Below are 27,892 nucleotides of genomic sequence, written 5' to 3' on the forward strand. Positions count from 1 at the left end.
TCTTCCGTCTTTGGATTCCTTTTGAATACTAACTTTTTGTTTCGGTTTTAGCCCAGGCTATTTCTATTTCCTTCTGCCTCATGTCAAGCCGTGTCCCATGCCTATTGGCTTGAATTCAAACTTAGAAAATATGATTCCTGGTCCAACAGGGGCTTTGGTTCTACACGCGCCCAAACATGCATTCAAAGCATTCTCTGGGTTGGCATTTTTTAACGGCCGAATCATTTTACACGATATAGATGAGATGACTTGTTATCCGTCCCACTCCTATTGTTAACTGTAGTTTATTTACAAATAAGCCTCTCTCCATGTTTACAATACATTTTTTAAAACGATGTTTGTCAACGAGTTAATAGAATTTATTTTCAGAATCTTTTAAGATATTACAATTTGTTAAGAAGCTAATATGAGTTTGAATGAAGGTGCAGACAAGATGTTTACAAGTGCATACAATTTAATGATTTCAATAAAATTTAATATTTATAAATTTTACTGGTTAAAGGGACTGTAAGCGTAATTTCAAGCGACCTTTCACTTATGAGATGCATGTTCGATTCCCACTAGTACCCTTTAAACCTTTGTCCGGCTAACAAAGAGGTAGATTCTCTCATTGGTATAATATAGATTGAGTGCAGTGTGAACTATACACTCCATGCTGTTGTACACTCCCGGGGTAATTCTTGGCACTTAATTTCCCGCTTTATAAATCCTTAATTAAACAAAGATTTAAAGGGGTTTGTTGTAAATCAGACATGATGTGCCACTCCATAAATCCAAGGTCACTTGAAATTACGCTTACAGTCCCTTTAAAATATATTGAAATTGAAGGATTTGTAAATAGAGTTAAATATCAGGATTGAAGCAAAAAATAAAAAAAAGTTGGTCAACACATATTTAACTCCTTTCCCGGAAACATTTCTCAAAGAACTAAGGAAAATGGAGCAGAAAGTTCAATAAGTAAGTATTGTACAAATAGAAAATTTAGATTAAAAAATTTGAATATAAAAAGTTGTAAACTAGCATGATAAACACATAATAAAATACATAACTTCAAAGTCAAGGTAATAGTGTAAATTCAGAACTATTTAACTATAAGGGAGATTTTAGGATTTTTAAAAAGAGGTGTAAGAACGAAATTTAATCAAACGAGAAAAAACATCAATTTTAAGAATGGCCCAAAGGATAATAACTACTTTTCAAATACACGTTTTTTTAGCATTTTTTTAATTCGGCCCTTGGACCCCCTCTTTAATATTCATAAGCAATCCCTTATATATTGACCAAGGAGGTAAACCTTGTAATAAACTAAACAGATTAGAAATCACAGATGCAGTCGAAATCTGACATTTTAACTTAATATAGTTTATATAATAAATATATATATATATATGTAATATGTATTTTTGTAAAAAGGGCGGGATTCAAGCGTATAGAAACTGTAAGAGTATGGAAAAAACATTAAGTATTAAGGAATTGTAAAGTTAAATAATTTGACTGAATTCTTACAACCTGTTGGAATTTTCCTACACTGGGAGAATAGTTGACAATTTCTGTTTTACAAACTATTTATAATTTTATCGAAATATGTCTCTAGTAGGGGCTGTGTCCATGAATATTGATTAGAAAGGGCGATGTAGTATTAGAAAACTAGTTCCTTTATATCGACTATTTCTCCCAGGTCGATATTCATAAAAGTTTTTCATAAGCTTCATAAATCTAGAGAAGTTTTGAGAAGTTTCAACATGCTTCGAGCTAAGGTAGAGTTTAGAGAAGAAGAATATAGTTGAAAAAAGATGGATAGTTTGATTTCACTATTCAAGGTTCAGAAAGGATGGAGGGTTGGGTTTCACTATCCAAAATTCAGAAAAGATGGAGGGTTGGGTTTCCGTTTCATTAACCAATGTTCAGAAATGATGGAGGGTTGGGTTTCACTAACCAAGGTTCAGAAAGGATGGAGGGTTGGGTTTCACTAACCAATGTTCAGAAAGGATGGAGGGATGGGTTTCACTATCCAAGTTTTAGAAAGCATGGAGGGTTGGATTTCACTATCCAAGGTTTAAAAATGGATGTAGGGTTGGGTTTCACTATCCAAGGTTCAGAAAGGATGGAGGGTTGGGTTTCACTATCCAAGGTTCAGAAGGAATGGAGGTTTGGGTTTCACTAACCAAGGTTCAGAAAGGATGGAGGGTTGGGTTTCACTAACCAAGTTTCAGAAAAGATAGAGGGTTGGGTTTCACTATCCAAGGTTCAGAAAGGATGGAGGGTTGGGTTTCACTATCCAAGGTTCAGAAAGGATGCAGGGTTGGGTTTCACCAACCAAGGTTCAAAAATGATGGAGGGTTGGGTTTAACTAAACAAAATTAAAGAAAGCTGGAGGGTTTGGTTTCGTTAACCAAGAAAATTTGAGCTCAGAGTATGAGTTTTTTTGTGAACCTGGATAAATTGCAATATTAACCTCATTATTAATGTTTGTGAAGGTGCAAAATATCAAACCTTAGAAGGTCTTTAATCCTTTGTCTTCAAAAGAGATAAAATCTAATAATAGTCTTCCTTGTCTCCGCTGTAAAAGTCGCTTTTAAAGAGAAACCACGATTAAAACTCGTCAATTTTAAGATTAAGAAAAAGATATTTTCATCATTTACGGTTTATATTCATTTGTTGGACCCAAGATGAGATTTTTTAGCAAATCTGAATAAATTTGAAAAAGACGGAGTTTTTGCTTTACATAAATTTATAAAAAGGAAAAGATAAATTGAAAAATAATCAACGAATCCTTGTGAAAATAACCTTCTTTGTAAATTCATTGTTTTAAGACTAATCTTTTAACATCCATGGTTCAGATTCAAATTTACTTTCAAGGTTAAAGAAAGTGTAATATTTTAGTAGAAACTCATTATTTTACAGAAATTTTAAGCTATTACTTAAATTTCGCGCATTCTTTAGGTTTAGGCTCATATCGATATATTTTGATATTTTTTTCGATCTTTTTAGGTTTTTTATTAAATTAGCTCGCAGCCGGCCATCTTTAAAAATTTCATTATTTATTTTGGAAAGTTCTTATAATCTTAAGAGATATATATCTTATCTTTTTTAATCCAATATTTTTCAAATTTGGTGCAAATGCACTTGTAAAATATAGGAGGAGCTAATGTAAATTATTAATATCTCCACATTTATTGAATGATATTGCAATTTCCTTATTTGGATGTTTAATCACACTCGCCCAGTGTTTTAATCGTTCTCCCTTGCATCCTAGTCCCAGCACCAAACCACCTAAACAATTCAAATTATATAGTCTTTATTTTCAGGTTCGAGCACAACTATGGATGAAATTAGAATCCAAAATTATCCAAAACAAGGCTTCGCACCATATTTTTTTTATAAAAACCTGTTTTTGGCTATCCTACAAAAACCTGGAATAAGCATTTGATCGACTGTATAAATGATAAAAGTTAAAGAAATAAACTTTATCTTGTCGTAAAATTTATTCTTATCAAGAATACGAAAAAATGTTACTTTTCGTTTCAGCAGTATGGTTTTTATATTTTATATTACGGACTGTTGAGAAAAATGGAATAGTTCTAAAAATCCGTTTAACATAATGCATTCAGATATTTCAGCTATTTGCTGAGAGCTCTTTGTAAAGAAAGCTCGAATAAAATAACACAAGTATATTCGAAAATAAAATCTGTTTAGGATGAATGAATGATGAATGAATGACAGAGCTATAAAATAAAGAATACCTTATAAAACAAAAGAAATATATAATTATAGAGCATAGAATATATATTAGAGTAGAATTTACTAGAAAAAGTGTAAAACGGCCATTTTGTTTTACTGTTTCCATACTGCAGGTGTACTTCACATATTTATGATATATAACCTTTTGGGCCCTGGAACATCATTTTATAAAAAAGTTTCAAATTAATATTAAAAGAAAACCAAATTATGAAATAGGCTGGTTTCATAATTGACCAATGATCAATTCACATAGACTCTCTGCCTTTCACTTTACAAACGATGATTTACCGTTATAACTATAAATCAAATGATGTTTTTACTCGAAATTGAAAGGGATAGTCTAGAAATCACACTGTATTTATGTACTCTACTGCAATTTTTGAACATTTACATAATTTGTACACTTTGAACTCCGTTTCAGGCTGAAAGGTACTGAAAAATTCATACCGAGGGATTGTCTAAATTCCACTTTAATATATATTCTATATATTCTCTTTGTATTTAACACCAAAAAACATCAACTAAAAATCCTCGGACAGAAACAAAGATTTGAAAGGAAATATTTATAAACTAAAAGAGATTATTTGAATAGTTTGTGTAAAAAAGAAAAATGAATTTAATGACTAATTACCCAAATAATCTTCTGGTACATCCTTGTTGTAACTCCATAGTGTAACAGATAAACTCTGCTTTGGTAGATCAGTGATATTTGTCAAGTAAACAAACTAAATATATATATATTCATTATTCAATACTCATCATGTAAATATATATATTCATTATTAATACTCATCATGTAAATATATATATTCATCAAGTAAACAAACTAAATATTTATATATTCATTATTCAATACTCATCATGTAAATATATATATTCATTATTCAATACTCATCCAGTAAATATATATATTCATCAAGTAAACAAACTAAATATTTATATATTCATTATTCAATACTCATCATGTAAATATATATATTCATTATTCAATACTCATCCAGTAAATATATATATTCATCAAATAAACAAACTAAATATTTATATATTCATTATTCAATACTCATCATGTAAATATATATATTCATTATTCAATACTCATCCGGTAAATATATATATTCATCAAGTAAACAAACTAAATATATATATATATATTCATTATTCAATACTCATCCAGTAAATATATATATATTCATTATTCAATATTCATCCAGTAAATATATATATTCATCAAGTAAATAAACTAAAAATATATATATTCATTATTCAATACTCATCCAGTAAATATTCATCCATAAAATATATATATATGCATCAAGTAAACAAACTAAATATGTATATTCATTATTCAATATTCTTCCAGAAAATATATATATTCATTATTCATTCTGTTCTGTGTTCTGTGTTCTGTGATCTATGTTCTTTGTTCTGTGTTCTGTGTTCTTTGTTCTTTGTTCTGTGTTCTTTGTTCTGTGTTCTGTGTTCTGTGTTCTGTGTTCTGTATTCTGTGTTATATTATCTACGTTCTGTGTTCTGTGTTCTGTGTTCTGTGTTCTGTGTTCTGTGTTCTGTGATCGGTGTTCTGTGTTCTGTGATCTGTGTTCTGTGTTCTGTGTTCTGTGCCCAATTTAATGAAATTGTATCGATAATCAATAAGCAGCAAGATCCAACAGATTCATAAAATACAGATCTCAAGAAATTTGATATTTGTTTTATCCCCCCATTTTCATATGTTGAAAATTCAAAAACCAATTTTTGTAATACATTTAGGGGCGTATCCAGAGGAGGGGCCGGGGAGGGGAGGGGGAGGGAACAATGCTCAATCTATACACTGTAGAAATCCTAAAAATCTCATTCTCCATTTATTTTGAAAGGTGAACAACAAAGAAATTGAGTTTTTGCCACGAACCTACATTTTTTAATAGCTAAATCTTTGTAAGCTGATTATGTAAACCTTTGACACTTCAAACTTAGACTATTTGATCTAACAGAGTTTAAAATATATATAATCTACGACTTTTGGCTTGCCAGGATTTTGGATTAAAAAATTAGAGTTTGTGACTCATTCATTTCTGGGGGGGGGGGGATCCCTCCTAGGGGAAGAAACCCTGTATACGCCCATGTACCTGTTCATTGTACTCAGGATCAGGTGTTTTCCACTTCATTGTTGTTTTTCTTTTGTTGTCTCCATTGTTTTCCGGCAGAAGTGTACTGCAAAATAATATAAATCAAGGTTTATGCAGAAAAAAAGTGTCCTAGAGTTTTCTTCCGAAACTACATTACAGTTTTAAACATAGACATAAGGGTTTCTAGAAAAATGTATTATACTGTGGCGGAAGACGATCTAGTCTGAAGAGTCTGGAGCCGGATATCAAGACGCGGCAAGCTGAGCGTTTTTCCTGCCACGTCACCATCTATATACAAAATTATTCGATGTTTTAAATTTGCAATAAGTTATTTATCAGTTAATAAAGTAATTATTTAAACCCGGCGTTTGTTAAACTGAGTGTGGCTAAATTGGTGACCCCAAGTTCGATTACTATAGGCTGTTTGTTTCCTCGCCGCTATAGACTTTAATTAGCTACACCCTCAAGTGATAATGCCTCAGGACAGTGATAATGTCCGGGTCCAAGCTGAACCCAGCTCGCTGGACCTATTAAATACAGTTTCAGTGAAAGTTCCAGCTTTTTGGCCAGATTCTGCGGATCCTGGTTCGTCCAGGTTGAGGCTCAGTTTGCCCTCAAGGGAGGGACCGTCAGTTCCACCAAGTTCTACTACTGCGTCTAATCGTTCAACCAGGAAACTGCAAACCAGGTTCTGGATCTTATCAATCTCCTCCGTCTTCCGAACCTTACGAAGCTTTGAAGAACCAATTGTTGAAGTTGTTTGCTCTCGACGACTTTCAAAGGTATGAAGCAATCTCTAACCTCCCTCTATCCGGTGATATGAAGCCATCAAAGCTCATGTCGAATATGCTTGCTCTACTGCCTGTTGGTCACAAACCGTGTTTCTTTCTCCGTGGAGCGTTTCTCAAGAGATTGCCTGCCGACGTTCGAGCTCACCTACTCAGGGATGATTTTTCTGATCCTATATTCTTGGCCTTGAAAGCAGATGAAATCTATCAGAGCAGAGTTTCTGTATATGTCGTTTCTAGCGCCCTGGAGTTCTCTGTCAACGCCGTTAGATCCTCAGCTACCAACAGGCCCCGCCGTTCAGCTACTCCTCACGCCAGCAGCCACCAGGATAACAGATCATTATCTCCTACCCTGTGTTACTACCATCACTCCTGGGGTTCTAAGGCCAATAAATGCAGAGCTCCGTGTTCCTGGTCGGGAAACTAGTTCACTGGCAGGAGGATGTTCATACCCTACCTGCCGGGCCCTCTACCTCATCTCCTTTAATTTATCTACAGGATTCCCTGAGTTCAAGGAGATTTCTCATTGACTCTGGTGCCTCTTTTCCTGCTCCAAAATTATGCTTAAAAATTCAAAGAAGCGTTGCAATAATGGTGCCCCCCCCCCCCCCTGTGTTTGTGGTGGGTTCTTGTGACCCAAATTTCACATGAGAATATTGACAATGACAAAGGAACTGAGGTTTTTCCAAAGGAAATAAGATTTTTTTTTCATAGTTCTCTGCAATCCAACGTCGAAGACCGTAGAGATTTCTAACTATAAATTCTTTCAGATCATATATTCTGAGTTTGTAATATAAAATTCTTACACCCTTAGTTTTCAAAGATATACGGATTAGACGATTTTAATTTGTGGGGAAAATTCAATTCCTTTAATCGAATTTACTTTTACAAAAACAAATATTTGAAATGAGGTTGTAAGAGTTACAATCTAACTAGAAGACTCAGGTATCTCTTTTACAAGATGCAACTCAATCAGGAACTCAAGGTTCACATAAATACCATAGCCAATATCAATCCGGATACGACTCAGTCTGTATTCTCAGGTATCTGTCTTAAAAGATACAACTCAATGTAATTTCCAGTCTTTATCTATCTTCCAAGTTAGTGATTCAGGACGCCTCTTGTTCGCTAAACAAGAAGAATTACTCTCCCACCATTATCAAAGCGGAGTAAAATCCATCTAAATGTATTCTGGGTTTTATGTTACAAGTTAAGTTTTATCAGCGTAATTACAAGTTTTACGTCATTATATACAAACGTAATTTAGCTAATCATATTACGTAGTTATATACAGCGTAGTTATGATATATCCTGTTACTTAGTCATTACATCCCAGTTAAGATACATAATGCTATAGGTTTTACGTAGTTATTTACTAACGTAGATAACTAATAATGTACAACGTAGTTCAGGTTTACAGATATAGTGTTACACGATATTCATTATAACAGGATTTAAAATATTTTAGTTGGAGAAATTAGCATTTGTGTGTTCAAATGTGCTTAATAAACAAATATATATAACGTCAGTATAAAGAGAGGCAAGTGGGAGTAATATTGTATGCTTAAAAGCTATCATGGGAAATATAGTGTTAAATTTGATATCAAAATTATTTCTGAAAGTAATATCCCCCCACGCACATTCATGCTTTACATTCTATATAAAAAGGGATATTTTACATATTTTAAAATAGTTTTAATCTCTTAATTTTTGGAATTAAAAACACTTCTCAACATATTTTAGTTTGAGAGATCTAATTTCAAGTGACCCTCACACGCGGGTTTATTTGAAGTATAAACCGACTTTAAGGCAGCTAGCACAAGTTAACAGTGTAAATTCAATGATAAAGGCCATAGACGACAAAACGGAGCAGCACACTATATGAATCGTTCTCTTTTAAAGTTAGACTAATGATCCCATCAAGGATTTAATACGTTATCCTTGGTGAAATATAAGTGTAATTTTGACTAGTTGTACAATGTACAACGAGTCAAAATTAAATTGTCCTTTAAACATGAAACACAACAATTGTGCAGTTTAAACAGACCCATTTTACATCGCAAGAGATTAAATAAGTTGCTTGTAAAACTATTGGTTTGTAGCTACATCAAATACACTTAAGTTTTGCTTCAATGTCGTCTTCCTCCAGTTTTCTGATTCCTGCAATATAGAGCCCGAGTCGTCCGAAATTAACAGGCGTATCTAATACGTACTTTGTATGTCTCCATACTGTATAGTGTTTGTCCGCTAGATATCACCCAAAGTATAGGTGTCAGCAAATAATATACATTTACTATGCTTTCTATTTGTTTTCGCCGAGAGTGGTCGTGTTTCACCGGACGGCCACAGTCGAAGACGTCATATGTTTGCAAAAAGTACAAATTGGACGACTCGGGCTCTGTGTACAATGTACAGCTGGGAGTTGCCATTCTATGTTGCGCGCAATGCTCCGTGAAATTCCAAAACGGAGAGAGGGGGATTGCATTTTGTAGATCCAGAAAAATATTTAAATTAGTATTTATTTAGGGTTAGGTTAGGTTAAGACACTTTCTGGGCCGAGCGCTGCGGCTAGGACAGGCTAGGGGCCGAGCGCTGCGGCCACATGTCTTCCATTAAAGACCCCACCAGCTACCAGTCTCTACTCAGGCATTCCATAGATATCATTTTTCTGGATCTACAAAATTCAATCCCCCTCTCTCTGTTTTGGAATTTCACGGAGCATTGCGCGCAACAGAGAATGGCAATTGCCTGTACAGTTTTGAAAATATAAAAACTAACTTACACTCTAACGAAGGGGTTTACTTGCGCGTCTAGGGGAGATAGTCCTTTACAGCTGATAATAGAGACCTAAATAAATCGATTTATAAAAACTAATTTCAAGATTAAATTTCCAGTGATTAAAAAATTTATAGTGCTTAATTGATTTACTTAAACTTGTTCAATTTGTTTGATTTGCAGTTAATTATTTTTTACGGCAATTAAAAAAACAATTAATTACTTACAATACAAACCTATTTACTTTTATATTTACGAATATAATCTTTAAGAGAATGTATATCAATTTATTTATCTAAAAAGAATTTTCATCCCTCTCAATAAATGATTAACTTTTTTATATAAAATAGAAATTCAAAGACCCGAATTCATTTAAAGTTTTGACAGACAGGGTATTAGATTTTAATCAAAATCTTTTCGAAAAAAAGTTTAGTTGCGAAAAATTAAAAAAAAATCCAGAAAAGTTGATTGAAGAAAATTTTAGATTATTAGAAAAAAAATAAGAATACAAAAAATCATGAATATCAATTTTTAAGAAATTAATTTAGCAAGAAGATTAAATACAATGAAACAGACTTCAGAAGATGTGAGAATTTAGTAAAAAGTATTAGACTGAAAAAAATTCAACTTTTAGAAGGGGGAGGGTTTTAAATATTTATAATTTGCCATGCTATTTATTAAATTATCCAGTTTTCACCAATCTACAGTAAAATTTCCGAGATTTTACTTGGAACCAAGTTTAAAAAAAAAGAAAACTAGGTCGGTTTTACCAAATTTAGAGTCTTGGGCAAACTTGAAAAATCTCAGCTCTGATCTCGTGGATGGAAACATCGATATTTTCAATCAATACAGTTGGGTGACACAAGATGAAATATACTTATTCAATCTGTTCTAGTTTAATTACAAAGTTATATGAACAGTTTTATAGAAACTAAAGACCTACCTTTAGAGTTCCATGTTGTGAGTAGAAAGCTACAGATAAATCCATTTGTCCGCAATCACTAGCTACCAGGATACTGTCACTTCCATCCTAGAGATTAAACAGATAAAACCACTAGCTACCAGGATACTGTCACTTCCATCCTAGAGATTGAAACAGATAAAACCACTAGCAACCAGAATACTGTCACTTCCATCCTAGAGATTGAAACAGATAAAACCACTAGCAACCAGGATACTGTCACTTCCATCCTAAAGATTAAACATATAAATCCACTAACAACCAGAATACTGTCACTTCCATCCTAGAGATTAACAGATAAAACCACTAGCTACCAGGATACTGTCACTTTCATCCTAGAGATTAAACAGATAAAACCACTAGCAACCAGAATACTTTCACTTCCATCCTAGAGATTAGCCAGATAATTCCACTTGCTACCACTACCAGAATACTGTCGCTTCCATCCTAGTGATTAAACATATAAATCCACTAGCACCCAGGATACTTTCACTCCCATCCTGGAGATTAAACAGATAAATCAACTAGCAACCAGAATACTGTCACTTCCATCCTTGAGATTAACCAGATAATTCCACTAGCTACCAAGATACTGTCACTTCTATCCTAGAAATTAAACAGATAAATCCACTAAAAACCAAGATACTGGCACTTCCATAATAGAGATTAAACAGATAAATCCACTAGCTACAACTAACAGAATAATGTTACTTCCATTCTAGAGATTAAACAGATAACTCCACTAGCAACCAGGATACTGTCATTTCCATCCTAGAGATTAAACAGATAAAACCACTAGCAACCAGGATACTGTCACTTCCACCCTAGAGATTTAACAGATAAAACCACTAGCAACCAGGATACTATCATTTCCATCCTAGAGATTTAACAGATAAAACCACTAGCAACCAGGATACTGTCACTTCCACCCTAGAGATTAAACAGATAAAACCGCTAGCAACCAGGATACTGTCATTTCCATCCTAGAGATTAAACAGATAAATCCACTAGCAACCAGGATACTGTCACTTCCATCTTAGAGATTAAGTACATAATTCCATTAGCTATCAAGATACTGTCAGTTCCATCCTAGAGATTAAACAGATATTTCCATTCGGCCGCAATCATTAGCTATCAGTGTACTATCACTATCCATCCAGATGGATAAGGAAATTATGCATCAACTTATAAAACCAAATCTACATTAAATCTTTCGAAACTTAATTCAGTATAAAAGAAGTAATTGAAAAAATTCAAATAGGTTTTTGTCCTAGAGCGTGTATGATTTATTTTTTGCGTTTTCTAGAAAAGAAGTATTTTATATGAAACCAAAATCTTGGTATATTTTTACAATGAAATATGGAGATATGCACTTCACAGTCTACACAGTTGACACTTCATGAAGAATAATGAATGTTTTGTGAGACCCTGGTTTTTTTCTTTTAAATTCAAACATAGTATCAAGCATGAAGGAAATCCTGAGAATTGAGATGGAGGGGGGGGGGGGCAGAATCATTAGAAAGTCAAAACAAAACACATCAACGTTAAGAGATCCGGATCTGATAAAAATTTCGGAATTTACAAAACGTGTATAAACTTGTAATTTGCGTTAAGCTAGAATATAAGAAAAAAATCTTGTTTAGAATACTAAATTACAAAAATTCGACGATGAACAAGTTTTTAAATGTTATCTGAGAACTTTTTTTGTTTTAACTAAAAAGATAAATTCACTTTTTGGAAAGTTTTTACAAATATGTTTTTTCGTAAAGAAACTAAGTTTTCAGTTTGTGTCAGATATCTAAGTGAACTACCCAAAAGTAAAAGTTCCCAAATGGCAACTTCCCAAAAGTAAAAGTTCCCAAATGGCAACTTCCCAAAAGTAAAAGTTCCCAAATGGCAACTTCCTAAAAGTAAAAGTTCCCAAATGGCAACTTCATAAAGGTAAAAGTTCTCAAATGGCAACTTCCTTAAGGTAAAAGTTCTCAAATGGCAACTTCCTAAAGGTAAAAGTTCTCAAATGGGCACTAAAGCTAGTGTTAATAAAGAGAAGATATCATTGAACATGATAGTTTACCTGGAAAACAGGTCTGTGAAGACAAACTTGAAATTGTTTCTGCATTTGAGGAAATATTTTGATAAGACCCACCCTTGCTTCAGCTAACAGATGATCTCCGGATATATCTTCATCTAGAGATAAATATTCATGAATAAAGTGCCAGTAAAAATTGGAAAGGAGTTTGGCAGATCCATTGAAATTGTAAGTTGTAAATTATGAAACTTGATTTTTTGTACTATGAAAATCAAACGAGTTTTTGAGAGCTAGTTATTAAACTTTCAAGAGCGAGTGTAAGCGTAATTTCAAGTGAGCCTTCTTATATGTTTACCTGCAGTGGAAATGCACAAGTCCCTTTCATAGAGAAACCATAATTGAAAATAATTAGTTTGTAAAATTATAAACGTTACAATTTAATTTTTACTTGATCAGACAAAGCTATAAAGGGTATCGTTGTGAATCGGAAATTGTCATCTTTACATAGAGGGTCACTTAAAATTACGCTTACAATCCCTTTATTTTATTTTATCAAAATAAATATTTGAGACATTCAATGTAATTTGAAGATTTTAGAAATACCGCGTAATTCTGTTAAAGTAATCTTCTAAATTTTTATTTCTGAAAGAAGCTTTTGGGAATTTTTCGATTTTTAGTTAATCAATTGGATTTTTTTGTATTTTCCTCCGTCTAAAGAAAATCTAATGATATTTTTAAAAGGTAAACTGCTATTATCCATATTTACAACTGTATTGGAAGTACAAATATTTTAGAGTAAGATAATTAAAGAATCGAGTCTTTGCTGCAAACTCAAATGTTCTAATCCCTATATCTTCACAACCTGAAGTCGTAAATCTTTGATATTTTAAACTTAGATTATTTTATCTATCAGAATTTGGAGTTAGAAATATTTACTAAACGACATGGGATTTTATTTATTCAATCGAGTGGGAGCTGGAGAGGCGGCCCTTGATGCGTTCAGTTTCTTAAAGGATTTGAGTTTTCGCCTCATACTCAAATTTTCTAATTTTTATATCTCTGCAACCGCTTAGTGTAAACCTTTGATATTTAAGATCTATTATTTGATCTAACAGAATTAATAGTTTGAAATATCTAAGGTCATGACCATGGTATGCAAAGATAAAGGGATAAGAATATTTGAGTTTGTGGCAAAAACTTAATTCCTTTGGATTTATTCGCGTTTTTTCTATTTTTCAACCTTTATTCTTACAAAGTTGTATTCCCATACAATTTCATTTAAATGAATTGAGTGTTTTCCATTAACTCAAATTGTTTCAATCAGTATATCGTTGCAACCTGATGGTAAATACCTTTGATATTTCAACCTTAGTTATATTGATCTATTAGTATTCATAATCTGAAATATGTATGGCCTACGACATTGGCTTGCAAAGATATAAGGATAAGCAAATAATGGTTTGTTGCAAAGAATTGTGATGTGGGGGGGGGTACCTAGTATATGCATAAGCATATGCATAGTAGAGAGCTGATCTCTTGGTATATCTGGGAAGTTGAGTAAGCTTGTATATTCAGGGTGTATACTCTTCATCACAGTTTTAGTTCTCTGGTGGGTTACCTACAATATTATTTATATTAGATGTACAGATTTTTGATTAAAATTGCAAATTTGTGGGTTGTATTCATTTAATAATTTCAATATCTAAAAAGAGGAATTTAATCTATATTCTATTAAAAGCAAAGTTTTGCACTGAATTTCTAATATGAAAAATATTATTATAAAGATTTATTCACACACAAAGATATAAATACATATATAAATGGTGTAGTTAAAATTTGTTTAAATAAATTTTTTTTTTTTTTTTAAGAAAGCAGTGTGTAAACTGCCTAAAACACTCTTACAGAGAGATGTTTACTACTCAACTGTCCTGAACTAACAGTATTTAAAAATCGGGGGGAGGGGAGTTTGTAAATAAAATACCTTTTTACTAGGGGGTACTAGGGTAACCCTGCAGTAGGAATCACATAGGCCGTTCACATCGAGTCCTTTCAAACCCTGAAAACAGATATAAAACAATTAAAGTCAAAGGATAAACAAGAAAGTTAAGAAAATCAAAGTTGCCAAAGAAAGGTCTCATTTACCATCTAAAGATTTTAAAAATACTGCCAAAGAAAAGTTCTAAGCAAAAGGTTTTTTATAAAAAGATGCACATGAAGAAATCTCTAAAATAATAAATCTAATAAGGTGTTCTTACCTTTGCTCTAAGGATATTTACTAGTAGGAGGGATGCTGTCTCGTCGTAGATGAGAGCAAATTCAAGCAGTCCAGAACTTCCTGCATTACAAAATAATGTAATAATAATAATCTTAATAATAATAAGAAATTCCTGCATTTAAAAGTAATATAATAATAAAAATAATAATAATCATACACTACTTTATTTAAAACTAATACAATGCTATTTAAAATTAATATAATGATATTTAAAATTAATATCATGATATTCAAAATTAATATAATGATATTTAAAATTAAAATATATGATATTTAAAAATGCTAAATTATTTATTCTCCTTTTCCCCTAGTTCCATCTTCATAAGATTCAGAACTACTTCTCTCAAACTTAGAAAATTAAACTTGAATAATTTACTACAGCCATGCAAGTTATTAAATATATTGCTAGGCTCTCAGGGCGCTTCGTGCCCATCTTCTATTTCAACTTTTAATTGAGGCTATTAGAATTTACTTTTCGTACTTCAATATAAAACAAAAAAGATTCGCAGATTCAATCATATTATTTTGTGGAGATAAATTTGTGCAGCTCTAAGCATCTATAAACCTTCCCTTGGGACATGTATTTTGCCTACAAAACTGTGAGTGTAGGCCCAATCAGCCGTTTTGCTGTTTATTGGATTAAGAGAAACAAGAAAAGTATATATAAAAAGATGTATATAAAACTTAGAAGTGTCTGCTTTGATGTATAAACATAAAACAAAATTTTTCAAATTTTTCAAAGAAATAAAAAAACTGAATTTGAAACTAATTGATGATGATTATTCTGAAATCAATTTGTTAATTTCTCCTAAAAAAGATAATTTTAAAATTCTCTCTATCAAAACTTTCCAGAAAAAGAGAAAAAACATTAGATCAAAAATGTATCACCAACATTCTGATATTTATTAATCAAATTTATTAATTTATTTATTTATTTGTTAAATATCATGCCCCCCACCCTGCCTCTGCCCATAACACCATTATTCCCAAAATTATTAAAAAGAAACCAACTGAAGTAAACACATCACACAAGAAACCTATTAACAAATGAGGAAAACCTCACTTCTAGAGTAAATACATGACATTTTTTATTGATTCGATAGTAAATAAAATAAATTGCCGCTTTAGTAATTGTAAATTGGCGGTACTTCTCTCCACTAAATCCCTGTACTTCTTCGGTCAGAGTACTGCATATCTCTCCAGTACACACTAAAAGCTTATTTGAGGTTGGTAGAGTCCAAACTGTGCCGCCAAGGTTGACCCCACTCGGATATTTAAATGTACACCGATTGTGCGTGAAAACAAAAGTAAAATAACTCTACTTATACATGCCATTTTTTTCTTGATATAAAGGTTTAGTTTCAGATTATGTTTATGTACAGAAGAGGTTTCAGGGTCCGTCAACAATATGGGCGGTTCTGATTGGTTAAAGCACTTCTGAGCCCGGGGAATGGAGCGGGCCGAGTCAGTTGATAGTTTGGATTCATTTATTACGCATGTATTGATTAATATATGAATTTCATCAGGACAGATACCCATGATCCTGACTCGGTCTTATTTCAGAATTAGCATGAAGCTTGAGATTTGATAAAACCATTAGTTTTTGTCCGTCGTTATATTAAACTATTTGAAAACGAAAGAAAGATTTCTTTTACAAAAAAATTTAATGATTCTACAATGAACAAATAAGGCAAAACTGCTCAAATAGAATTAATCGTTAATTAACTTCGGGCCAACCAATCAAAACAACCATCCCTGGTTAGACGGGTCCAAACTGCATAGTAAATTGCGATTGCGTATTTGTAATATCTCATGCTTTGTAGTTGAATAAAAATATGAATGAATGAATTAAAACAAGATTTTTTTTCAATTCGTTATACCGAAATTTTTGTAAAATCGTGTTTTTAATCTATCTGAATTTCCAGTGACATAATGTGGGTTCTAACCTTCAGGTGTCCTAGGAGACATAGAGGTACCATCATCTGAACCTTGACTCTTCACATCCTTCTCTTTTCTAAACACAATAAATATATCTTCTATATGTATAAAGTTGTAATCTCTGTTTGTTTTTCCGATCAAAACTCAGGAACCCCTTTGCCGATTTGCCTTAAATTTTGATATGGGAACTCGGGAGAGCCCCGGGAATGTTCTTAGCTTGGTTGTTCTTATTTTAGTGGGTCAAAAATAGCGAAAATTGTGTTTCTCGGTAAAATCGACCATGTGCGGGTAAACGGTGGGAATAACTTTGAAACCCCTGTGCAACGCTGGGTTCCCAAGCTAGTATAAAATAAAGGAGCCGAGGTTTTGCCGTAAACCGGATTTTGCAATTCTTATATCTTTGCAAGCCGATGTTATACCTTAGATAATTTTAACTTCGAATCAAATAGTTTAGTCTTGCAAAGATATAGGAATTTAAAATATAAGTTTGAGGCAAAAACTAGCTTGTTTTGTTTCCAAAAAACTAAATTTTAATAAATCTCGGAAAAATTTGAATTGGAAGGATGTTTTCAAGAAATAGATCTGGCAAGCATGATTATTAATAATATTCATGATAATAATCAAAACCCAAACTAAAAACGGGTTCAATTCTCCATGAATTTCAAAATATATTTTTAAAAATTCTTCAAATTTTCCAAGATGATTATATGATGAATACAAGAAGTTAGGTAAGGATATTGTTTGATCTCCAAATCCAATGGAGGCACTTTTAAATCATAGGATCAATGTTTGATTAAAGTTATTCTTGCAGGGCATGACCATCACGGGAAATCAAAAATATTTATAAATGGTTGATCTCGGAAGTTTACAACACAAAACTTCTGACTTCTGCAAAAACTGTCGGAATTGAAACTGAGTAACAAAAAATGTCGGAATTGAAACTGAGTAACAAGAAATGCCGGAATTGAAACTAATTAAAAAGAAATGTCCGAATTGAAACTGAGTAACAAAAAATGTCGGAATTGAAACTAATTAAAAAGAAATGTCGGAATTGAAACTGAGTAACAAAAAATGTCGGAATTGAAACTAAGTAACAAGAAATGTCGGAATTGAAACTGAGTAACAAGAAATGTCGGAGTTGTGTGACAAGGACAGGGTCTATTTGCAGAGTGAGAGCAGAGAGAAAAAATTGCGCCTGATATCATCTAATTTTTAAAATTTAGGTTTAAAGATAATTCTTACTAACTAATTGTTTTTAGCTAGAAAAAAAATTGAATATAAGTCTTAAAAATTGTTCTTAAGGTAAATTCTCAACTTCTGACAATTACATATAGCTGAAACTTTGCACCATCATTTAACATTTGAAACTATACTTTATTAAATCAGTTTCCAGTATTTCGAGTTAAACCACAGACTTGATATTTATAAACTTAGCCATCTCATCTCACCGAACCTCGATTACAGGAGGAAGTGGGGTTCATACAGATCATAGATCATATTTTGCCGGCGTACACATCAATACTAAATAATCAGAGAGATAGATCTATATTTTCCCCTAAGATGTAAACCACAAATATGAAAGTAAAAAAGGAAGCGCTGGAAAAATAATTTGTTTTTTAAAAATACGTACACAAACAACCCGAATATTTCTAAAATTGTACAGTTTTGCCACTGTACTGAGTACACTGAACCTCTATCCATACTCTGTGAGTTAAAAACACAATCAAGAATTTTCTTAAACACATTCTGAAAACACAATCAAGAAGTTTCTTAAACACATTCTAAAAACACAATCAAGAATTTTCTTAAACACATTCTGAAAACACAATCAAGAAGTTTCTTAAACACATTCTAAAAAATCTTAAGTTGATTTCGAGACCTAAATGAATTCAGAAAAAAATGACTGGTTTATTTCTACAGGGGCAACCAGAAAATGACTGGTTTATTTCTACAGGGGCAACCAGAAAATGACTGGTTTATTTCTACAGGGGTAACCAGAAAATGACTGGTTTATTTCTACAGGGGTAACCAGAAAATGACTGGTTTATTTCTACAGGGGTAACCAGAAAATAGTGGAATTCTATTTTTGATTATAAAATGTCGATGATATATTAAAACAGTTACAAATAACAAAATCGTTCACGACATTTATAAATTAAAAAAATAATGAAGACGACCATCTTTCCATTGTTTTATGTTTACCATGAATGTATAAGTTCTCAATCACTTAATCAACCACTTCTCTCAAAAAAGTGATGAAAAATTGCCATAGTGATTCCGTTATGACACAATTCAAATAGAGGGGCCAATTAATTTTATTTTAATCGATCAACTAATACAGGGTCCCATGAAACATGACAGTTGGTAAATAGTTTAGAATGTCTTCTTCCATAATTTGTTAAGTAGTTTAATACCAAAGACAATTATAAAAATATTATATAGGAGACATACTATAGTAAAATTAATTTTAAATTAAATTATACTTGAGCAAAAGATCTTTTAAACGAAATAAACTGCAAACAGCCTTTAATATCTAATGCAGTGTATGGAAGACGACATTGATAACAATTTACCAACTGTCATGTTTCGTGGGACACCCTGTATCTAACTATTTTCAAAACAGACAAATTTTCCAGCCATGAAGTAGGCATTAGATTCCTTTTAGATCTAAATAAAGCTAACTTAATAATTTTAAATGTTCAATATTAACATTTCATGGTATGTAGAAGAGTGGGTAGAAATTTAGAAATTTGAAATATGAAATTTTGATATTTTGCCGAAATTTCAACTTAATTTGTTGGAAACCTAGAGAACACAATTTAACCCAGAAAATGGTTTTTTTATTTTAGATTTGTCTCCATCAAATTGTATTCTTTTCAAGAACTTGTCAACAAGAAATCTAAATTTGAAAGGCTAGCAAGTCGCAGAAAGATATTTTCTCCTTTTTTTATATATTCTCTGCTTAAAAATCCGCCAACTGCTTTCTATGTTTGATTAACTAATGGTTTTCATTCATTCGGAAAATATCCAAAGTCGACGAATTTTAAGTTTTAAACAAATTATATTCCAATCGATCCACTCAGACTGTATTTGATGAATCAAGCATTTTCCTTCAAGTTCAAAAGTATCCACGATGTATATAGAGATCAAGGGTTCAAGATTAACCGATATCGGATAAAAGAATCCCATTAATAATATTTAGTTTTTCTAATTTGAACTTATGGCGATTAAAACTTCTTATTTCTTAAAAAGGCCATAAATTATTACGTATGAGACGATTTAATGAATAAGATAAATATTAAAATTTTAACCTTGAAGAACTGCCCTTCTCTGCTCCCTCCTCCTGCAACTAAAAGTAAAAAATATAAATTTTTTAAATTAATTTAATAAAAGGGGGTAAGATAAAATAAAAGGGGGTAAAGGCTTGAAGTCTAGAGATTACAGAAGTTGATCACAACCAAAATTAGTTCTATCCGATGTCCCTGTCTCGAGAAATGGATATAAAACTGTGTCAAAGTTGTTAATTTCTATATCTTTGCATCCTGATGTGCTGACGTAGACCTTCAAGCAAGTTTGAAATATCTGAACATCTGAGTTTGTGGCTAAAACTCAGTTAATCTTTGGTTTAAACTAAAGTTGAAATTTTACTTTTAAATCTCCTAAATAATCGGAGTTCTTTACGATTTTACGCCATATGATAAAAGCAAACTTACAATAATTTAAATTTTGAAATAAAATAATCATTTTAAAAATCTTGCAGATCCCCTTTTAAGTAAAAAAAAAATCAGAATGTTGAAATCCCCGAAAAGCAAAATCCTAACCTCCAATCCAAAATCTTGAATCCGTCTTTTAGATCTGGATTTTCGATTCACTGTGCTCAATCTGAAAAATATAATTATGCAAAAAGAGTCCTAAAACTTGTTTGAAATGTGAATGTAGAATGGGGGGGAATGTTAGGGGTAGGAACCTTCACTGACATTTAATATTCTGAACAAAGAATTAAACTTTTGATTGTTGGATCAGGAACAAAAATAATGTAATTTTTTTTAAGTTTTAAAAAAAGGAACATTATAAAAGAATTTTGTATGAGATCCCTTTAGAATTGTAATTATTACGCAAATTATCTTAAAATTCTTTTTTTTCGGTAGAATTTAAACTGAAAATAGTTTTTAATAAGAAAGAAACTTTATATTTTCAATGGGATTTTTTTAGGTTTCTTGATTTCAAAGACATTTTTGAAATAGTTTCATTCCTATGAGGGGTTTAAGGAGTGCTGAAAGTTAAATTAAATTTAATTTTATGCTTGTTAATTATGCTTTATACCTTCTTAAAGTTGATATCACACCATCAGCGCTTCCTGAAATTAGTTAATTTATTCAAAATTGTTTGAATTAACTTGGATGAAGTTAGGTGAGAATAAACATTATATTAATTAATACATTTCATAATCTAATCATAAAAAATATAAATACCCACTGCTGCATTATTTTTCTGTATATTTCTTCAATTCAAGTATATAATTAAAGTAAATTGCTAAGTTCCAATGATTTATGAAGAATAGATAAAGAATTAGAGTTTATAAGTTAATTAACTCTTTTGTTTTTCGATTATTGGTAAAGTGTTCAGTGTACAGCAATATGCAGTACATATCAATATGCAGTGTACCGTGTGCAGTGTATAGTGTACAGTGTTCAGTTTGCAGTGTTGACAGTGTATAGTGTACAGCAATGTACCGTGAATTGTGTACAGCAGTGTACCTTGTATTTTGTACAGCAGGGTACCGTGTATAGTGTACAGCAGGATATCGTGTATAATGTACAGCAGGATACCGTGTATTGTGTAAAGCAGGATACCTTGCATAGTGTACAGCAGGGTACCGTGTATAGTGTACAGCAGGGTACAGTGTATAGTGTACAGCAGGATACCGTGTAAAGTATACAACAGGATATCGTGTATACTGTATAGAGTACAGCAGGATACTTTGTATAGTGTACAGCAGGATACCGTGTATAGTCTTCATCAGGATACCGTGTATAGTGTACAGCAGGGTACCTTGTATAGTGTACAGCAGGGTATAGTGTACAGCAGGGTACCGTGTATACTGCATAGTATACAGTAGGGTACCGTGTATAGTGTACAGCAGGATACCGTGTATAGTGTACAGCAGGGTACCGTGTATAGTGTACAGCAAGGTACTGTGTATAGTGTACAGTGTACGGTGTACCTCTATGTCTAGGTTTCCCGTCCAGAGATAAAGAGAGCGGAACCTCTGTAAGGTCGGAGTCTGACGGAGATGAAGATTCTTTTCCAGGTGTAACCTCTCTATCCTCTAGAGGAGGAGGGGTTTGAGAACCGGAGGATTCATGTCTAGATGGAGGACAGGAAACTGGTCTGGAGGACGGTGGTCGACGACCTCCAGGATGTCGTCCTCGAGTCATACCTCGTGGAGAACCTCTTGGACTACCTAAAGGGGGTGGCCGGGGACCTCTAGGGGAGGGGAAGGGAGGACGGTGGGTCCAGGGAGGACCAGGTGGACGGTTCATCCTTGGAAGTGGTGGACGGGGACGGAAGTGTAAAGGACTACCTCTAGACGGAGGAGGACGTCTACCAGGTGAACCCCTGAGAGGAAGAGCAGGAAGGTTTGGTCTACCCCCTGATCCAGGTTCAGATCTTCTGTATAGATCAGTCTCAGGACAGTACAGGGAATCCATAGAGCTGAAGTTACTGAAAGTAAAGTTCAGATTAAAAATGTCTAGTTTTCTGAGGACATGTATAATCTATTTACATCAGTGTACTATTAGCTAGTGGTTAATCAACCCCATTATAAGGTATAATTTACACCTGATTTTGTTCCCTTTTTTATTACAGAAATATTATTAATATTATTATTTTCAATATTTATTTTATTTTTCTATACCTCTGTAGAGAGAGAGAACAGCTTCCATTACTGTCACGTTTCTCATGATTAAATGCAAACGTTCGTTTGGATAAACTTCCATCTTCATCACTACTTCCATCCTCATCCCCATCCCTACATTTATAAATATATATTTCGATTATTTGCATTAGAATATATTCATATTTCAATATTTTCCCATCCCTACATTTGAATTTTTAAATATATTTACATATGCCCATCTTTACTGAAGATATTATATTTATGTCTTACTAGCTGAAGGGCCCGGCGTTGCCCGTGGTAAAATAAATATATCCCTATCCCTACATCAAAATATATATCTCCATTTCTATAAAAACTTATGCCCATCCCTACATTAGATTATATTCATATATCAATCTCTATTTTAGAATTTATAACTATATCAAGAAAGCAACTTCACATTAGAGTATATAACTGTAATTTACATATATCTATGTAAAGTATAAACAAATCCTTTTACAAAAATACATATATACAAATTATGGTATAAGCTAAATTTGACCTGCAGAGATTGTAAAATGTATATTTAGAAGAATATAAAACTATTTTAGTTTTAATTTAATGTTTAATACGATATTTAAACTCCAAATACTAGATTTTACCCAGTTCTATTAAAGCTGAAAGCTGAAAGCACACTGTATACACAACACAATAACAGTGTATAAAAGACCTGTGTCCGAATTTAATGAGTTTATGCCGCGTCTTAAATCCGCCAAAAAACTGGATTCAATTGAAAAATTTAATACAATTTTAAGTGGAACCAACCATATTTGAGCTGTGGCTTAAATTTAAGCCGCAGCATAAATTCTTGAAGTTCGGCCTTTGAACACTTGCTGCAAACTTAAATTTTCGAATCTTTGCATCTTTGCAACTTTTATACAATTTGATTTATCAGAAATAATATTTATAAATATCAAAGTATATGACAGAATTATTCCTTTGGCATATTTTATTTTTATTTATACATACACGGATTTGACCTATGTATTAAGCTTTTACCTTTAGAATGGGGGGGGATGATGTGGGGGGGGGATTTTACATATCAAAAAAAATTTGCATTTTTGATCTTCCATTAGTGGCATAATTTGCAATTTAATCTTTTTTGCAACTTTTTGAGGTAAACTTGTTACATTTCTAGCTGAAGTTTAGACACAAACAATAAAAGTGAAAGACAGAAATATTAATTACCTCTCCTCAGCATCTTCTGGAGCCTTCTTTCTTGTTGGTTTATACACGGTGTATCTTCGTTCCCTAGAGTCAAAGTTAGGCAATGGTCATTAGGCAATGGCATTGGGCAATTGGCAATGGGCATTGTATTCGTTGCTTTAAAATTCAGGGGTTTAGGGCTTTCAAGAGGCTTTATACAAATTTTCGAAGTTTAAAATATTTCAACTTTTAACACAGAGTCAGTCAAGATATTTTGAATGCAGAAACTAAAAATCAAGCTTCAAATTGTCATATTTTTAGAGTTTTGGGTCGTCTTTACAGTCTCAGTTTTTGGCTAGTCTGCCCTGGTGTTTTTTTGTATCTAAGAAACGTAACAACAACCATATTTTTGTGGTAACTCCCTTGACCCCAAGGAAGGTTTATGGTAACTCACTTGACCCCAAGGAAGGTTTATGGTAACTCACTTGACCCCAAGGAAGGTTTATTGTAACTCACTTGACCCCAAGGAAGGTTTATGGCTGGTCAAAGTTGAAAATTTTTGCCTTAAAAAATGTTAAACAGAAAAATATGCAAAAGTTTGAGATTTTTTTTTAAACGGATAAAAACAATGTCGAACTCTACCTTGAATGCTGCTCTTCAGGACTGGTTTGGAATAAATCTTCTCCGATGAGATCCTGCATAGGCATTCCTTGCTGTAGTACACGAACATATAGGATACATAGTACACGAACATATAGGATACAGAAAACTTATTAATTTTACCAACCTTAAATATTTAAATAACGATTTAATCCGTTTTTGTGATAAAAGAAATGGTTATTAATATGGATAAGCCTTAGTTTAGTTTAATAAGAAACATTTGTGAAAATATGAAAAGATATTTTCTTAAACTTTAAACTTTAATCTTAATAATTATTTATTAATGACGACTAAGGTCCGTGTTCCCTTGAAAAACCAAGCTCCAGACTTCTTCCAGACCTCCCTGAAATATAAAATATTTATCTTTTAACCTCGTTCAGAGTTTCTCTCCGTACTAAGAATGGGGGCACAGAAAAATTGCAAAGCTTAGTTTGGTTTTAGTATGTAAAATTTAATTTTAAAAGACAATTTGTAAAACAAATTTTATTCTAATAACCATATTTGTAAACATAAGCAAAACAGAAGTATTTCAGAAATGTGTTGTGAATTTTTTTTGGTTCAAAATTATATTAAAATTTACAAAAATAAGTGGTTATGAGAAACTTTTTTGCATCTCTTCACTGTATCCGTCTAGAAATCTAGACATACACACTGTATAGTTAGAGATAAGCGCGTTAATATTAAAAAAAAAATTTCATTCGTGTATCGTTTGTGATTGATTCATTTCGTTCGTTTTTTTTGATCGTTAAAAAAGATGATTTCGTTTGGTCTAAAATTATCGTTCATTTTTCTTCTATTTTCTTCGTTTTTTTCACTGATCGTTCAGAAAAATCATTCATCTCGAGAAATCGTTCGTTCAATAAAATTGTTATTGCAGAAAAAAACTATCGTTTTTAAAAATTGTAATCGAAAAAATCGTTCGTTTAATAAAAAAATGGCGCTTTTTCAAATTCTTTGGAAAATTCGTTTTTGAAAAAACTGTTTTTTTCATTTTTCTAAACAATCCGATGTCTATATAGTTTTTTTTCTAACTGACACCATCGTTAACGAAAAATTCGTGCGTTGATAAAAACGATGTCGTCATCTGTATGTGTGTACTGCGTTTTATCCTTGTTGAAGGATTCTTCAAGATCTAATTACACAGTCTCAAGTTGAAGCTTAGAAACTTTTCAAACTTATTTTACCACAAGGTTCTGAGTGACCCAGAAATGGTTAAATGAACACTTACTCTAATTTTCCAATCCTTATTTCCTTGCAACCTGATGGTATAAAATTATAAATTTCAAATTTTAGAAATTTGGTCAGAATACATTACGTATACGGTAGGTTGCAAAAATATAAATTTATATGTGTGAGAAAAGATAATTTGTAGTTTCTGTATTATTAGAAAGAATAATCGAATATGAATGTGTCTACGTAATCAATTTTGTAAAGGAAGTGTCATTTTAAGGAAAGGTTCACTTATTTGAAAATAAATATAAAATATCACAATTTTAAGAAACAAAACAACATTCTTTAAATATCCATAGAACCTACAAAATGACAAAATTTATCAGAAAACTTGGTTTCATGATAAAAAACGCCATGATTCTTTGGACACAGAATTTTTGAACATTCTGGCTCTCAAGAACATCTTTTAGCTGTTAATTATGTTAATATTTCCAAAAAATATGGAGATATTATGGAGATGTTAGGCAAATTTAAGTCAAAGAATAAGGTCAATAATTCCTTCAAGAATTAAATTCAACCAGCAATTCTCTAAAATACGGCACATCCACAAATTTCTTTTTCGTTTTTAAAGAATGTAAAACAAAACAAGGGAACTGAGTTTTTGCCACAAACTCAAATATTCTAATCCATATATCTTTGCAACCTGATGGTGTAAATCGTTAATATTTCAAACTTAGACTATAACTGTCACAATTCATAGTTTGAAATATTAAAGATCTACAACATCGGGCTGCAAAGATAACGGGATTAGAAAATCAAAGTTTGTGACAAAAACTCAGTTCTTTTGTCTGCATGAAAACCTCATATTTTTCCTGCATCCTTACAAGATGGGTTTCCTTTGTTGTAAACATCTTGTAAACCTTTTGGTATTTTTAACAAAAATGTATCTGACATTTTAAAAACATTCTTACTAATTTAAAATAAATATTAATCTTAGGTTTTTTTATCAAAAGAAACCCCTGAAACAAGAATATATTCCCTCCTTAATTACTAGTTTAAAATAAATATCAAAAGAAACCCCTGAAACAAGAATGGATTTCCCTCCTTAATTTGTTTTCCTTGATTATCTGATTCTATTACTAGACCTGGTTTCAGAGCAGATCTTACAAAGCCAGATAGTTCCTTCCTTTCCGCAGCCCTGGGTCTCAACTCCACATTTAGTACACACCACCTTCTTACAGTCAACACACATCAGGTTCTTATGCCTTAATAATTAACTTTAATCGTTAATCGTTCAAAAAATGAACAGAAAGTCATCGATTTTCGTTTTTTTAAAATTTTCAAAACTAAGAAACCTTCTTTTTCAACGTTAAATCTAATGAACTGTTTGATTTGATATCTTGAAAACGAAAAACATAATTTTTAACATTTGTGACCGCTCGTCCGACTCAGAAATGATTTTAAGGAAAACTAGATAATGTTAACAACAATATTTTTTTAAAATGTATCTCGTTAACGATTTTTAAATTCCTACCTTCGGTAAAGAAACAACGAACAAAAAGCAAAACTACTACTTCGTTTTCTAATTTATAGAAAGCCATTCTTTTGAAGAAAGATCTTTTCGTTTTTCGATTTTTCTACGTCGTTATCCGTTAACGAAGCTATTATTTTGTTTTTTTTCAGAAAATAAAATAAAACGATTCATCCTTAAACACAGGTCACCACATTATTTACTTTGTCATCCTAACTCAATATCTATAAAATAAAATATTTTTTTAGTTTTGCGAAGAGAAATTTTGATGGTCCTGAAATCTTAACATATTGATATTATGGGTCTGCATATGCAATAATAAACAGCATATGTACTGGAGTTCCTAGTCCTGAGTTTAGTTATGTACTCGAGTACCTAGTCCTGAGTTTAGTTATGTACTCGAGTACCTAGTCCTAAGTTTATTTATGTACTGGAGTACCTAGTCCTGAGTTTAGTTATATACTCGAGTACCTAGTCCTGAGTTTAGTTATGTACTCGAGTACCTAGTCCTGAGTTTAGTTATGTACGAGTACGTAGTTATGAGTTTAGTTATGTACTCAAGTACCTAGTCCTGAGTTTATTTATGTACTCGAGTACCTAGTCCTGAGTTTAGTTATGTGCGAGTACGTAGTCCTGAGTTTAGTTATGTACTAGTACCTAGTCCTGAGTTTAGTTATGTACTCGTGTACCTAGTCCTGAGTTTAGTTATGTACTCGAGTACCTAGTCCTGAGTTTAGTTATGTACTCGAGTACCTAGTCCTGAGTTAAGTTGTGTACTCGAGTACCTAGTCCTGAGTTTATTTATGTACTCGAGTAC

The 27,892-nt window shown here is 32.2% G+C and overlaps 1 protein-coding gene across 1 annotated transcript; it reads right to left on the reverse strand.

Annotated features, from left to right (window-relative positions):
- Positions 1-341: 341 nt before the first annotated feature.
- Positions 342-26,839, reverse strand: LOC111697878 (double C2-like domain-containing protein beta). Its single transcript, XM_023468011.1, has 21 exons — positions 26,690-26,839; positions 24,681-24,717; positions 24,357-24,427; positions 23,757-23,819; positions 22,548-22,661; positions 21,855-22,354; positions 20,954-20,987; positions 20,452-20,512; positions 19,942-19,979; positions 16,639-16,706; positions 14,673-14,752; positions 14,399-14,473; positions 13,912-14,035; positions 12,463-12,575; positions 10,371-10,457; positions 9,435-9,499; positions 5,865-5,949; positions 4,373-4,466; positions 3,197-3,273; positions 1,510-2,433; positions 342-1,048 (listed from the first exon to the last, which is right to left on the reverse strand). Exons 1-20 carry the CDS (start codon positions 26,794-26,796, stop codon positions 2,389-2,391), a joined length of 1,938 nt encoding a protein of 645 aa, XP_023323779.1. The 5' UTR covers positions 26,797-26,839; the 3' UTR covers positions 342-1,048; positions 1,510-2,388.
- Between the last annotated feature and the right edge of the window lie 1,053 nt (positions 26,840-27,892).

The sequence above is a fragment of the Eurytemora carolleeae genome, unplaced genomic scaffold, assembly GCF_000591075.1.
Source record: "Eurytemora carolleeae unplaced genomic scaffold, Eaff_2.0 scaffold306, whole genome shotgun sequence".
Classification (NCBI taxonomy): Eukaryota; Metazoa; Arthropoda; class Copepoda; order Calanoida; family Temoridae; genus Eurytemora; species Eurytemora carolleeae.

Excerpts from the sequence above, each read along its gene's own strand:
- LOC111697878 (XM_023468011.1), bottom strand. The coding sequence starts at position 26,796 with ATGTGTGTTGACTGTAAGAAGGTGGTGTGTACTAAATGTGGAGTTGAG. Across the intron at positions 22,355-22,547 it reads TGTTCTCTCTCTCTACAGAG|TAACTTCAGCTCTATGGATT; the intron begins GTATAGAAAAAT and ends CTTTACTTTCAG. Across the intron at positions 2,434-3,196 it reads TGATTAAACATCCAAATAAG|GTTCACAAAAAAACTCATAC; the intron begins GAAATTGCAATA and ends CAATTTATCCAG.